At 36.5% G+C, this 16,518-nt stretch overlaps 1 protein-coding gene across 2 annotated transcripts in view; it reads right to left on the bottom strand.

Moving 5' to 3' along the window:
* Positions 1–16,518, bottom strand: part of DYNC2H1 (dynein cytoplasmic 2 heavy chain 1) — a 6,555,988-nt gene that overhangs the window by 4,513,478 nt on the left and 2,025,992 nt on the right. For both annotated transcript variants that reach the window (XM_044072582.1, XM_044072581.1), the window contains one exon: positions 3,853–4,058. In XM_044072582.1, the coding sequence (XP_043928517.1) occupies positions 3,853–4,058 (206 nt within the window). The remainder of the gene's footprint in view (positions 1–3,852; positions 4,059–16,518) is intronic.

Below are 16,518 nucleotides of genomic sequence, written 5' to 3'. Positions count from 1 at the left end.
AACTGGAGACCAATAGTATTGAAAAATAATTATAAGATCTTCATGAAAATAATACAAATAGATCTGAAATTAAAATGGAAAATATTATGGAAGATAGCATACTTAGTATAAAGGGGAAAGGTTGACAAGAACTATTAATGATAGAGAAATTATGGATGATAATTATGAATAGAAAAGCAGTAAAAGTCATGCTAGGAGACCTTATACGGCATTTGATACAATTGGACATGAAATCTTATGGGTAATAATGAAATGTAACCATATAAGTGAGAAAGTTAGGAAATTATGTATGTCAGCATATAGCAGTAATAAAGTAAAAATACTTTTAAGTGGCTGATTAAGCCAAGAGGTACATATGATGAGTGCTGTAAGACAAAGATGTCTATTGAGTTGTTTGCTCTTTGCATTAGTTATGAATGTGATAGTATGTGAAATAAATTACAAATGAAGGAGGGAGGGTGTATAACATCTGAAGGATTAAGAATTACAGTTTTGTTAACATATGCAGATTAAATTATACCAATTTCAAAAAACAAAATGTGGAAAAAAGAAGCAATAATTTCCACAAACGAGGTCTAGAGGACGGCTTTAAATAAAGGATTTGGTGATGTAGTAAAGATATATTTTACAGTGAATGAAATTTCTGTGTTGGGTATAAAATTTGGGAATAAAGATGCAAGTAGAATTCAGGGGGAAAACATAGTACATAAATAAAGCAAGCCTTTATTTTCCTGGAGAATATACAAATTATCATTCAGAGAAAAAGCATTATTTGATAAATTCAGTACTGATGGGAAAATATACTTGGCAAGTGTTTTTATGCTGCCAGCAATATTTGAAAAGGAATTATTTGAAGGTTTTTATTAAAACGAAAAGTCTTGTAAAATGTAGCATAGGTTCCACTGTTGATGAGCAAAAACGTACTAAGGATTAACCTGGAAAACATTAAAGGGCACCATGTATCACAAAAGATGGAAACAGCATTTAAAAAAGCTGTCATATAAAATAGGTGGGAATAACTTCTTAACATAAATGGCAACTCTTTCCATATTAACTTGGAATGTAAATGGTTTTACGGGTATACACAAAAAGGAAAGAATATTTAATTATATTAAGAAATGCAGAGTGAAAATGGCAGTGCTACAGGAGACACATTTGGAAATAACAGCATATGAATTTGATAAAGCAAGGATTTCAGGATGGATATTCTGCAGAATATCAGGGACAACGGAAAACAGCAGTACTTATATTAATTGCCAGAGGTACTCTAGTAGTGATAGACAAGGGGAAAAAAAGATAATAATGGCAGATTTGTAGTAGTAAGGGGCAAGGGGCAAGTGGCAAGAGATAAGGATTATACTGGCATGTATTTATATTCCATCTAAAACTGCCATTTTGGAGCTTAAAAAATTGGGAAGAAATAATCATCTTCCAGCAGGGACTATTACTTAAAGGTGGAGATTGGAATTTGATTCGCAACAAGAAGGATTTATCTAGGGGACCTGGAAAAGAAAATATAGCACAACAGGGTTGATTTCTGAAGAAATTTATGAAAATATTTGGTATGAAGAGTGTGAATTCAGTAACAGGAACACTGACAGAATTTACATACTATTCCCCAGGTACAATAACTAGGCTAGACTTGACAGAAACTGCATTTTAAAGGAATATGTCGATTTAATTGAGAACTTTGATACACATCCAATAACTATTTCAGATAATGCACAAAAAATTACTAAGATAAAAATGCAGAGTAAAGATGAGACACTTGAGCCCAACCCCCCCCCCCGCCCACACCTGTTAAAAAGAGAGGAATTTAAGGAACACATAGTGGAAATTATCTGGGAGTTATTAGGGAAGAAAGTACTCCAGAAGTTATAGGGACTCTCAAGTTCAAGCATACAGTTGGTACAATGTTCAAGAAAAGTTGGCATTACTTGCAGATGATATTATTTTGTACCTGAAAGAACCAGAAAAAAGACATCTTAGTATTGTGGAATATTCTGAGACAGCTCCAGGTCATTTCTGGATATAAAATTAATGAAGCTAAAAAAAAAAGTTATAGCTATAAACTATGTACCCACAAATTAAATGGTCTAGCAATACCCATATTTATAGGAACATGATAAAATAAAGTAGTTAGGAGTATGGATTAAAAAAGATTTGGTTGTAGCAACTAAGGATATGTGGAAAGATACTAAACAAAAGATAACACAACAACTGAGAAAATGGAAGCTCATGCCTATGGATATGGATAGCAAGACACAAATGGTAAATAGGTTTTTAGTCCCTTTAGTTTTATTCACAGGTCAGGCGTATTTTTATCAACCAGAAGGAAAAGTTGTGGCGGTAATTAATAAAGAGATGAAGGATTTCATTTGGGAGGGGAAGAGACGGCAAGAGTCAAGTGGGATTAGTTGATCCTTCTAACAGAATAAATAGGTTGAGGATTACCTGATTTGAAAGGATACTTCACAGCTAGACTGTTAAGGCTCTTATACATACATACAAGCAGAAAGCTACAATTCAAAGTGGAAAGGAATGACAATGATGAAGTGGGGGGGGGGGGTTTAAGAATAAGTAAAGAATGGGATTTGGGAAGCAGATTCATAAGGAGACCAATAGTCATACAGGATAGTACATTCATGAAGTAGCGGAAAGAATACTAAGAACTAAGCCAACACAGGACTGGAGAAAGATTCTACTGATAGGGGATGACTGCCATTAAGGATACAGAAAATAGACAAAAGGAGGCTAGAATTTACTGGAGGAAGCTAGCAAAGGAACAATAGAATGGGAAGAAGCCAAGTAGACATTTGGATTGCAGGCTAATGATTGTCTTCCTTATCAGGGACTGATATCAGAATATAGACAAAGAGAAAGGGATGGGGAATCCTAAATTAAAGACCTGCCACTGGTTGAGTTTTTAATTAAATCTACAACAGAAACTGCTGTTAAAAAAGGATAGTTAGAAGGGTATATAAAATACTGCACAATAACTATAGGAATCAATCAGTGGATGTCATAAAATATTGGGAAGAGAGATCAGATATGCAACTCAAAGAAATAATGGGAGGCCATATGTATGGCTTCCAAATATGCAACAAAGTATAGATGATTTATTTTTGTTTGCCTGGAAGTGTTTGCACAGATATTTTTATATCCCAAGCAAACTACAAATAATTTTTCCTTGGGTAGATCCCAAATGTTGGAGGTGTGATGGGGAGGAAAGTGGTAAATGTGTATGTTTTCGAATGTATTGAGTTGACAGACTTTAAAATTTCCCAACACAGTACTCTGACAGGAATACTGGGTAAGCAAATAAGTGTAACTAAGGAAATAATTTTTTGAGCTGGGAAACAAGATCTAAACTACCTAGACACAGTAAGACCTTGTTAAGTTTAATTCTGATGTCTGCCGAAAAAGCTCTTACTAGACCATGGAAATCATGATCTAAACCAACTTTACTTGAAGCAGTGAATATTGTTACAGAAATAAAAAGAATAGGAATAGGAAATGGGATCTTTAGAAAAAGGAAATTGTGGGAACAATGCATGCAGAAAAAATGTTTTGGAGGAGGAATGAGGTTTAAAAGAAGGCAGGAACTGAATATTTATGTAATGTTGCTTAGATTATACATCACATATTTATATATCCTATGCTTGTAAATGTGAACCCGTTATTATGGCTTGACTGATTTTATATAAATGTACGTTTGCCTATGTCACAAGTGATAATTCAATAAAGGTGAAAAAAAAAACAATAATGATTCTAGCTGAGTGAAAATACTATGCCAATACATTCTAATATACAATAATGTGCCAATACATTCTATAATATAAAATAACATACAGTAGCTTTTTTCTTGTTGTCTCCAGTTCATCAAATTCTGCTTTTTTCTCCTTTATGGAAAATACACACTTCTCAAGTGCTGCTAGATCTCCTGTTTCAATTATGTCATCATTTGGCTTCAACTGATCCCATCGTGCTTTAAATTTATCTAGTTCTAGCAGGTATACCTTGACACGAGACTCCACACTTGCTTTAAGCACCTCAACCTACAGGGAGAGAAAACAGACAAAGAAATTTGCAATATACAGATAAACTAAGTCATAACTTTAATCTCAAATTCTTCAAGTGAAAAGAATTAAGCTAGTATGTACTACATTACAATTACAGAAAACATACTCTAATAAAATACAATACTTCAATAAATAAAAACAGATGTTTAACAAACTATATTATCTTCAATACTCAATATTAAAACATTACATACAAAAATATTAATGTTAGAGACGTATTCCTTTATAAAAAAGCACAGCAGACAATTACAGACAAGATTTCAGGACAATTTAAAAATAGTGAGGTAATCCCTTTAAAAGAAGTGATGGGATCCATCAGCCATGCACACTGCTAAAATTCCAATACAATTTCATCAACAATCCCTTCTTTTGAATACCTTGCCACTAGGCAGTGCTCTTCAAATAAGCAATGGATCAATTTGAAGAATACATGTTTTCCTCAGCTTTTCTTACAGTGCTGAAAATTACAATGTAGTTTATTTAATCACCACAATCATCAGTTTTTAAAGCATTTGGAGTAATGCCCTCCACCAGTGGACATCTGTGCTACAGATTTCCCCCAAAGCAATAATATATAGAGCTATTGGGCAAAGCAGATTTTGCTGCTGCCAAAGAGGTTAGTATAACCTAGTCCACCCATACCCCAAAGAAAAAAACATCTTCAGAAGTGTAAGTGAAAATTCCTCTGAGAAAATAGCCCCAAAACAATATTCTCAAAATACACCAGCCATACTTATGATATGGACCCTTACACTTACTCCCATAATGCAATATGTCTTATACAATCAATGTCTGCCACTCTGTCTTCATGTGGCAAATCAAGAAGTTGTTTCTCAGGATAAATAACTACACCATTGTGGAGGTACCACTAACTCTCAGCAATAGAAAGTGAGTGCACTACATTTAATCACTTTTGACCTCACACTACTGCATGTGTTTGGGTACAACAGCAAGCATTAACTACATCCCATGTGTAGTCTGCAGCTAACCTCTATTAGATGACTATTGTCTTTACCCTTAAAAACTGCCCAATTTGTAAAGGGATGGTGGTAAAGTTATGAACCAAAGACTTTGTGAGTGCTTTACAGACAGCACCCTAAAAGGTTTTGTAGAGTACAGCAAAAGCACCAACTGCATTTCTTGTATGAGATTTGATGGGTCAGAGTAATGATCTGCATACAGAATCATAATAAAATCTTATACAACCAATTTGAAAATTTTATGCCAACTAATTTCGTGCAGAGAGAGAAAAAGTTGATCATACATCCTAAACACTATAGTTCTTGAAATATTAGCCAAGAGGTGTCTTCTGGGGCCCTTATCAAGAATATAGCCAAATATAAATCTCATTATGTTATGATATATACATTAATTTCTCAGGAGTAACATTTTGCCAACAAAACGGTATAATGTGACTCACCTTAAGTTCAAATACAAAAATTAAAGGAGGATATGAATGTAAAAACAACATTTTTAACTGCGTACACATTATTACATTACTATGTTTGTTACACTACCTGCTATTTAGAAACAAGCTTTTAGAGTAAGACTGTTATGTATTTGTTCATCATGTGTGGATGGAAGTGCAGTACTTTGGTGTTCACATCAGACATTTTGGGCTTAACCCCAGTCTGCATTATGTAATACCCATTCCCACAAATTCTATGGAAGAGAATGAGGAAACTGCATATTTTGAATCAAGGCCAATAACTGCCATCACATTAGGCATAAGAGAAATATTAATGGCAGTCGGTCTACCTCTGTCAAATACTATTCAGATTCACAGCACATACTGAACCAGAATGACACAACGTCCTTGTTCTCCCATCAAAATAGGAGTGTCTTCCAAGTAAACAATTAAGACCTTGTAGCACTGCATTTTCTGGGTTCCTGCAAAATGTGAAACCCTAACTACCTAAAATAAAAAAAGTTGACGATTAAAATCAGAACTTCATTCTCCAAGCCATGTGACAGAGAACCTTGAAAACTAGGTGTTAGGCTTTCCACTTCAACTGGGATAGAGAACTTGGACTGCCATGGCAAACAAGTGTTTGAATGCCTCGAGTCACTGGCCTTAAGTTAAACGCAAAAAAATGTATTATCACACCATTTGGCAAAGACACGCCCCCTACTCATTATCGCATCAACGGCAACCCCCTAAGCACACAACCTGTGGTGAGCGGCCTGGGTACTCAGGATGACAATAATCTCACATTTGACCAACAAGTAGCGGCAGTGGTCAGAAAAGCCTTTTACTTGGTTCATCTCATAAGTAAAGGGATTGCATCCAGAAAAAAGTAGGTTATTACCTCTCTGTACTCCTCCCTCATTAGGCCTATAATTGAGTATAACACCCTGTTTGATGTATGTCTCTCCAAACACTTGTACCAACTGGAAAGACCACAGAAATACCTCACAAGAAGAATCCATGGCCTCCAACGCCTGTCCTATGCAGTCAGGATCAAATCACTATCGCTCTACTCGGTATCGTACAGATTGCTCAAAGGTGATCTGTGTCTCACCTACAAGGCAATATCAGACCCTGCCCTACTAGAAATGCTCCATATCCGTAAGTCTAACTCCTCGTGCATTACCTGCTCGAAAGGTCTACATCAACAAAACTTACTGGAGAGACAGGTACGTCTCTCAGAGGCTGCTCAGTCTCTGGACTAGACTTCCCATACATATCAGAGTACCTCGCTGACCCTCTTCAAGTGTTGATGAGTGGATGGGAAACCACAAATTTGTCCCAGGGGTTTCACCTTTGTCCCTCATCGACAGGAGCAACAGGTGTTGACTTAGGTTTCTTTTTTTGGGGACAGACTCTTGGCTAGGCTTGTAAGGGCCCCAGGGCCATTAGCCTAGTAACCTCCTATGATCCTCATGAACACCGCTAACATTACATTCAGACTAATGTAGAGGCCTGCCTTGCTAGAAGATCATGGGACCTGGACTTGTCAACTGTTTTTGTCTCTCTAAAAGAAATAACATATATAAAGAAGAAATACACACCCTTGTGAGTATTTCAATTTTTCTGTTATCATTCATCAGTGGAGAAGATTGCTCTACTGGTAGAAAATGTTAACATGAAAAGGAATTGCTCATTGAGATATTCTATGGAAAATCTATCTATGTCCAGACTTACAAATACATGGTCTTCAGCATATGCCTCCAATGTCTTGCATAACTCTTATTCTGAAGGAAGGTATTCTTGCCTACACTGCTAATTTCTTTAAGTATTTAAAACACTTCACAGTATCTTGGTTTTTCTTCCTTTCCTATATGATACAGGCATTAAAAATCTTTAATCAAACTTCACCTTTCTATTGCTGTACACACTGCACCATTTTGCTACTTTCCTCAAAATTACTCAAGTCCCTGAACCTATGAACTTATGGAATGGGGTCTCCAAAAAGGACAGTTGTCTGAAAATACTCTAATAATAAGATGAGTTGCAGGGGTTCCCACTGTATACTTGAGAGCCTTAAGTGCAATAATCCTTAGAGCAGTGAGAACTTAAGTGCAACTTCAGGGAAATACCAACTCTAAAGTTGCTGTATCTCAGAATATTCCCTCTTCTCCAAGATACAGTGATTTCAAAGTTAGTACATATATGTAGAAGGGGTGTGATAATGTGCAAGGTCTTGTCTCCTTTCATAAAAAATGCTTCTTATGCTTATCAGTGAGGTTTGCACTTTGCTGTTATGTTCCAAGGAGAGTACTTAGGTTTTCTGGGTTTTGGGGCATGCACTAAAGAGTGTTGACATTCCAAGAGGCTGCCCTGCTGCATAAATTCATAATATGTACTGGAAAAGATTAAAAGTGGCTGTCATAACAAACATTTGAACTCTTTCAGCACCCAGACTTTCCTAGGGAAAATGCTTCCAACCTCAAGCTAAAATCATTGGAGAAACCAGCCATAAAATGGCATCAGCATGTGCCTTAATGTATTTATTATGGTCATGGCTGACCTTAGGCACAGGCATACTTGGCAGCTGTTTTGGATGCCAAATGGCCAGGGTCACTTTTCTAAGTAAAAAAAAATGCTGCTGCTGCCATGGTAACCCAGTCCAAAGAAGGCATGGCTGCAGTTTCCTAAAAAGAAAGCACTGTACACTTATTTTTTGAGCTTGATGCTCAATTCCTCCTAGGAGCTAGACTAAGTTTCAGAGTATTAAAGGCTTTCTAATTTGCTGTTGGGATTCAGTGAGTAGGGTCAAGCAGAAAGCCATGGTTTGAAAAATGGTGGGTACTGGCCACAATGACGTTACTAACAAGCACTGGACGTCTCTAGCTAGCAGCATCATGAGGATCTGCAAGTGAATGCTGCAGTTAGAGTGCAACTTATACAGAGAGGTTTGTTTTGTAGCTGTTAATCTTACACTAGCAGGCAATCAGGTACTATGGGAAGTCAGAGGACTATGCAAGACTAATATGTATCTGTGAATCAAGTTGGAGTGCTCTATATTATGAATGGCTACCTAAAACAAGAGATTAAATAAATTACTGTGGCCATTATTTTTATTTACTGCATTATAATAAGACATTTGAGGTGTGCAAAGTCCCTAAAATTGTTAGATATGGGGATAGTACTGTCTATTATTCTAGCTTTCCATGACTACTGTGTAATTGTGTGATGTAATTTGGAGTACTTCACTGTGACTTCATACAGTATGTTTGTATGACACAAAAGCTGAAATAAATTACTTTGGCCATTATTTTTATTACATCAGATATCCGAGGTGTACACAGTCAAAAAAGCGGCTAGGACTACTGGGTATGGAAGCTGTCTGTGATTTAAAAAAAATAACAGTCACTGCTGCTGTTTGGTTAAGCTAAACAGTCATTATTCTGTATTTGCATAACTTGTGCATTGGTGTGAAACAAGAAAGAACTGTTCTACAGAAACAGCAACTACAGCAAACTAAGTTGAAATACATTACTGCAGCCATTTTAATCATAATCAGACATCTCAGGTCTGCAAAATCAGCCAAGTGGTGATAAAAGCTGGGTAAGGAGGCTCTGGATGACTGATTAATGCTGCTTTTGCTTCGTCAAGTTAAACACACATCAAATTGGCTTTGTAGTATTAGTGTTCAATTGTGTGATTCTTTTTTTTTTTTTTTTTTTTTTTTTTAACAAGAAACAGCTTTATTAAATTATCACTTATCACACAGGCAATCAAACAACTATGAGACATTATTGTGGCAATTATTATTCCCTACAGCTGAACAATGAACAGTTGTACTGGCTATAACTATGAAAGATAAGAAAGAAAGTCTGTGAATGGAAATAACCCTGTTGTAATTATTAAATTAAACAGTCATTAATCTGGCTTTGCGAGACTATTGTGTATTTCTGTGAAGCAAGCTGGCAGGCTTTGCTGTGGCTATTTTTTACATCACAAAAAGGCATTTGAGTTGGATGTACACAGTCAATAAAGTAGCTGTAATTGATGGATACAGAGACAGACTATTTTAAAAATGACCTAACTCTGCTATTTTAATCAAAGTTACAGTCAATGAACTACACTGACAGAAACAATGCTCACTGCTATGGCTTATTCTATTGAGACCATGGTGCTATTGCAGTATATGAAAAAAGTAAAAAGTTTAATATAATTTCTTTAACTGTCTATCACAAACATAAGTATTGTGCACAAAGACTGGCCCATCTTTCATGTTCTGCAGAACTTGTGTGAAAGCAGCTGAATGTTTGTATAATGGAACACTGAGTAGCATTTCTATATTATAGCACTTGGTTTTCTGGTTGACTTCTTGGCTGTTTCTTTCTTTATGGAGCCTGCATGCTTTTCCTGCCTCTGCCTGGGTTTTATCCATGTGATATGGTAACTTTCACAATCCAAAAACATGCCACAGGTGAAATGGCACTTCTACAATGTGGCTGTAAGCAACAGTAGGGTGCGTTACTGAATGAGTAACTGAGTAAGACTGTGCACTATGTGATACACCTGTCAGGGGCAGTGTCAGTAGAAGTGCATATGAGTAAAATGGGTGGGAAAATAGTATAATTGATTTTATCTGTTGTCACACACAATACTGACTGTGTGTGTGTCACATAACATAGTCACTGTCACCCCATCCCTAAATGACAACAAATGTAATTCCACTTGCCCTGCTCAGAGGTGTGTCTTTAGCATTGGTATAATCAACCTTCTTCTGGCTAACAGTACAAAAACAATGCAAATTGTTAACAAGCAATTATCATTAAAACAATAAGACATAAAATCTATCACAGTACATCTAGACTCTTACAGATTCCAGGGGCCCAGAGGTCCCATGATCCCCAATTGTATAAGGGGACTCTGACAAAAGTTTAGTGGGGGGGAGGCAGTATTTAACCTACACCCTGTGCCTGACCTAGTCTAAAACTAGCCATACTTAAGAGTCATACAGACAAGGTTGATATAGCTTGTGTGAGGAGCAAGGAACAGTGTGGTCATTTTTCTTTAACGTTCCTCAAAATCAAAGCTCAGAGCTAAACACTTAACATTTCTATAACTTGTCAAAGGACTGCATTTCTAAGAGAAGAAAGTTGTAATATATTACAGTAATCATTATGTTTTCACTTTCCTCACAAGCAAACAACAAGCACATGTAGGTCACTATTTTTTGGGGGGGCAGAGATAACATATATACTGTGTACATATGTCTGATGACAATAAGTTAAAATATACAACTGTGGTCATGTATTCTTTCTTTCTTTGTCACCTCAGTCTAACATCTGAGGGGCTCACAGAAGGTGTCTGCCTTTTGCGTGTAGAGGTAATGAGAATGGATGCTGTATGTATGTAAAACAGCAACATACTGAAATGCATGAATGCAGCCATTTGTTCCTTCAATTTCAAATCAATCCAAGACCAGAGGCCTATAAAGAAGTTAACTATATTTTTTATTTTCCTGGGAGGGGGGTGGGGAATATACTCTTTTCCCTGACAATTTATGTATCCTCAAAGGTAGCCGTCTTCTTTTTTAAGAGCTTTTGTTTTGTCTGCTATGAATATTAACCCTTGGACACAGCTTAGTTCTTGCTTGAAAGAAAAAGAGAGGATATTCAGTTCACTACAAAGGAAAATGAACTAATAATACTGACTGGTAGAGAGGTTCCAATAGTGACAGAAAAGGAAAAAGATAATAATGGCAGATTTATGACAGTAAAGGGTTAATTGGCAGGGAGAATTACTATGACATAAATTTATATTCTACCTAAATCTACTATAAGTGAATATGGGGAGAAATAATAGGCCATCAGTAGGGATTATTACTTGTAGATTTAAGACCGGAACCTGATATGGAATAATGGAGATGCATTACTGGACCTAGAAGTAAAAATATAACAAAATGTCTATAAAAAAAACAAAAAAAACAAAAGAGAGTAGATTTTTGAAGAAATATGAGACTACTTGGTATACAAGTTTTGAATTCAGTAGCAGGAACTCGGAAATAATTTACTTATTATTCTCCCAGGTACAACAAAAATGTGATAGGAGCATTTGTATTTAATTAAAAGCTTTAAGACACATCCGATAACTATTTCAGACCATACACCAGCAAAAACAAAAAAGAAGTTATGTACTTACCATAACGTTTCATCTGTGTTGTCCATTTTCATTTATTCTTGACATATGGGTTCGGTTCTGATATCGGAACCAACTCGGCTGTTACAACAGTTTATGCTAACCAAAAACTCCCCATCTCCCAAATTCCTCAGATTGAGTTTGCAGATTAAATACAGAGTGACAGATAAAGAAGCCTCAATGGAAGCTATATCTGCTAAGCCTTAAAGATTATTTTAAGAGATAAATACATTATCCATTCCACCAAAGACTCTTAAAAGGCTGAGGGATGGAAGGAGGAGAGTAAATGATAAATAAAAATGGGCAACACAGATGGAACGTTATGTTAAGTACATAACTTCTTTATCTGATGTTGTCAATTTTCACTTTATTGTTGACCTACTGGGCGAACTCCCCAGCTACTTCAGACATTGGAAGGACTCGTGGAAGGATATTCCAGAGAACCACTGAACCAAAGGATGTTCTTCTCCTAGAGATCAAACCCAATTTATAATGAGTAATAAAGGTATGGGGAGAAGCCCAAGTAGCGGCTGCACATATATCATCCACTGTAGTTCTAGACTGGAAAACTACTGAAATGGCTACAGATCTTGTAAAATGTGCCTTAAAAGGTCTAGGCAAATTAATTTTCTTCCTGTCACAGATAAAGGAAATACAATCCTTGAGCCATCTGGCTAAGGTCACCTTGCTGACTGGTCTACAAAATCTTGCACTTAAAAAGGAGACAAACAGTTGGTCAGATTTTCTCACCTCTTTCATTCTGTGAAGATGAAAGTGTGGTTGTCTGTGAACATCTAAACAAAAGCAAACAGTATTAACTTTTGTTCGAAGAGTTGGGAAAGAATACGGGTAAAATGAAAAGTCTGATTGATATTAGACTATGACACTACTTTAGGTAGAGAGGAGGGATTTGTTTGCAGTGATACTCTGTCTTTGTGAAAAATCAGATAAGGAGGTTTACATAAGGCCTGAAGTTCTGAAATTTTTCTAGCAGAGGTTACTGCCATGAAAAATAATGTTTTCCACGACAAGTACAAATAAGTAACTGGAATGGTATTCCACAACAGGAGTTGTTAGTCGAAAGGGTGCATGGTGTGTATGCTGCAAACCTGGCAATGAGAAAGCAACGTAGAATTTAAATAGCAAAGATGCAATCCTACCAGCTGAAGAAGTTGATTATGACAAAACTGTGGCAGAAGGATAAAACAAAAAGTGGGAGACACTAATGTTTGTGGAGAATGACTACTCATTGTACACCAGGCAGAAGAGGAGTAAATTAATTCCACTATTCAGGGAATGTCGAGAGACAGGTGTGAGATTCAAAGTGCTTTACCCAGCTGTCTTCAAGGTATTCTTCCTTGGAGGTACAAAATCATTTTTTGATGAAGTACATGCTATGGAAGTAATATAAACTTTTGTCCAACAAAAAGTGAGCTGTGAAACAGAAGGTGATTCTACTTCTTGTTCTTCTGGTAATAAAGAACACAGAGAGACGGCACCTTGAAACCTTTTCCACTGTTTCAACGGAAAATGTTGGAGAGAAGGAAGAGAGCACAAGTAGTGACTAGAAGAATCGCAGGTAAATTGGAAATGATGCAGAGACCGGATTTGGGCGATGGAGATGAACAGTAATAAAACCAATAACTTAATGTTGGATTGCAATGCAATAATTATATTTGTGAAATATGACAGAACAAGAAAATTTGGAAGTAATGGAATTTTTCAGACTCTGTTGGACTTGTAGGGGACTCAAGTATATGCCCTACTTCATGTAATTAATATTTAAGAAATGCTGTAGGGGAGGAAGTTAAAAGAAGACATTTTTTTTTCTTAATAGCACTATTTTAGTGGTGTATGATTTTCTTTGCATGCCATAAAGTAAAGTTTTCTCAGTTATTTTGAAGTATAACGGGGATTGTAAATAGGTGCTGCTGTTCCTTTTTTTCCTTTCTTTCTCTTATTAAGTTTTAAGAAATGTAGGCACTGCAATGTAAAAAAAAGCCTGGTTAAAAGAATATGACAAAATAAAAATTAATGTGCTTTTTCTCATTCTTGTAGGGGGGGAATGACAGGATTAAAATGATTTAGTAGCAAGTATTAAGAGAAAGCAAGTAAATGAAAAAGAATATTGAATATTGTGGAGCTTTTTTCTAGCAAATGAATGTATGTTTAGCAATTCTGTATCTTTCCCTCGTGTCTCCATGGAAACAATCTGATAAGCAGGGACTATCTGGTTCTCATGTCTCCAAGGAGACAATCTGATAACGAGAAATTGGCTGTCTGGTTCTCGTGTCTCCATGGAGACAATCTGATAAAGAGAAACTGGTTACCGTCTGGTGGAGAATGAGTGGCTTGGAAAAAAAAGAAAATAAAAACTGGCTAGGAGATAATGTACTCTGAAAGCATTCAGGGTTTTCCCATCTGGGAGAGGTATAAAGATAAGACAAAACCAGCTGGCACTTAGTAGAAGCACAGGCTGCACCAAGCATCTTAGCATGGATAACCTTTTTTTTTAGGTCAACACAGGTCTATAAGCGTGGCTGTCAGTTTGGGACATCTGTTCCTATTAGGAGGGTAAAACTTCAGTATTTGAATATATACACAGTTTTGTGTGTTAGCATTACAATTTAGGTTTTAGTGGGGTTTGTTTGTTTGTTTGTTTCAGGGCTTTCAGTAAAACAAAATGTTTTGTAAGATGTGACATAGGCTGAAATGGATACGACAATAAACTATATACAAGTTCAACCTGCCAAACAGTGTATGCACGTAACAAAAACTGGAACTAGACATTTACCAAAAAAGGTGTTAGACATAAAAGGTGGGAATAATAACTTTTTTATAACAGTGCTGGTTTCTGTAATGTCTTTAAATGTCAGTGGTCTCACAGATAAATACAAAAAAGAAAGAATAGTGAATTATATTAAAAAAATATAGAGTGATAATAGCTATGTTACACGAGACACACTTGGAAAGAACTGAACATGTGAATTTGATAAAGAAAGTTTTCAGGATGATTATTAAGTAGAATATCTGGGACATAGGAAAAGAGGAGTACTTATATTAACTGCAAGATGAGCTCCAATACTGATATAATAGGTTATAAAAATAATAATGGTAGATTTGTGGTGCTAAGGGGCTACTGACAAGGGAGGAGGATTACACTGGCATGTATTTATATTCCACCTAAACCTGCTATAATGGAGCTTAAGAAAATTATGGGAGAAATAATCAGTTTTCACCAAGGAATATTACTTAGAGGCAGGGATTGGAATTTGACTTGCAGCAGTGACTATGTGCCTGGAGGACTCAGAAGGGAAAGTATAACAATGGAGGGTAGATTCTTTGTAGAAATTTAGGTTCATAGGTGTTTCCAGGGCTAACAACCACAAGGACCTTTTAAACCTAGCCATGCATCCCAAATCTCAGACAAGTTCTGATACCCTTGATAAGTGTAAGCATGGCCCTGTGAGATGAACCATTTACAGGTTACCTGTGTCCATTAGAAGCACAGGTGCTAAACCAGAGATTAATTTCCAGTTTCCCATCCAATTGTCCAAGTTGCACTTGAATTGGGTTAGGGAGGAATTCTGCTTCACATGGATGGGAGGTCTATTCCACAGATGGGGTATTCTCTGGGATACACACCTATCTGTCCAGCAGGTCCTATTTATATCACAGGCAAGGTTTAAGTCTTTAGAATGGGTAATTCTGGTGCCATTTGTTTTGTGGATATGCAGGGGGTCCATCAGAGTGGGGTCTGACAATGTCCTGTATGCCAGGCAAAGAACTCCCCTAAAAAGCCTATAGGAGCAGAATACAGGTATAGGGCCTTGAGGCGGTCTGCACAGGACATTTTACTTGCACTCTGTATTCTTTTAGTGAGGAACCTCTGTGTATGTTCCAACTGTTGGATATAAACATTGTTGCTGGATAGGCCATGAGGGCATGTCCATTGTTTTGCAGGGCTACACACACAAACATGCACAGACATGTACCAAGTGGGCTGCAGTGAGATTAGAACCCCTACCTATCTAGGCTTATACACTACAGATCACAGTACTTATCACATGCACCACAGATTATGAAAATATCTGGTATGGACGATGTGAATTTAGTAATAGTTTGGAGTGAATTTACATACTATTCCCCAAAATTTAAAAGTGGGCTAGGCAAGACAGAACTTACATTTCACAGGAATATGTGCATTTAATTGAAGATCTTGTTACGCACTCAATAACTTTTTCAGATTATGTGCCAATAATAACTAAAATAAAAACACAGGGTAATGAAATAAAAATGAGAGACTGGTTCTTTCACACCCATCTGTTGAAAACAGAGGAATTTAAAGAATGGGTAGTGGAGATTGGTCAAAAGCTACTTGTCATGATAGAAATTACTTCTGAAAATACAGCTAGGGAGTGGGATAAAATTAAGGTGGAGTTTAAAAACAGGGTGGAAATAAAAGAAAGGGAGCTACGGTTAATAATTAACAAGAAGTATTTAGAGGGACTGACAAATGCTAAAGTATTGCAAAATAGGGGAAATCTCATACAAGAAGAGGATCAACTACAGAATGCTAAGCAGAAAATAAGGGATTACCTCAATATGCATGAGTATAAAAAGACTGCTGTTAAGCAACTGTTTTTTTGATAATACTATAGCTCAAAAACTTTGAGCACGACTCAGGCATCAGAGCCTATAACAAGGACGGTAACAGGACATATTGGTTTAGCGCTTTCACCAACATATGTTAGCTTCTTCAGAACCAGTAAATCTTGTTACTCTAAGGTTTAAATAACTTTTTTGGTGCCAGTTTTCTGACCGCCGTTCTTAAAGTCA

Source organism: Protopterus annectens, chromosome 5.part0, assembly GCF_019279795.1.
Source record: "Protopterus annectens isolate FY-2018-M chromosome 5.part0, PAN1.0, whole genome shotgun sequence".
In the NCBI taxonomy this organism is placed as follows: Eukaryota; Metazoa; Chordata; order Ceratodontiformes; family Protopteridae; genus Protopterus; species Protopterus annectens.
The sequence above is the reverse complement of the archived record's forward strand: the minus strand, read 5'-3'. Positions and strand labels throughout refer to the sequence as shown.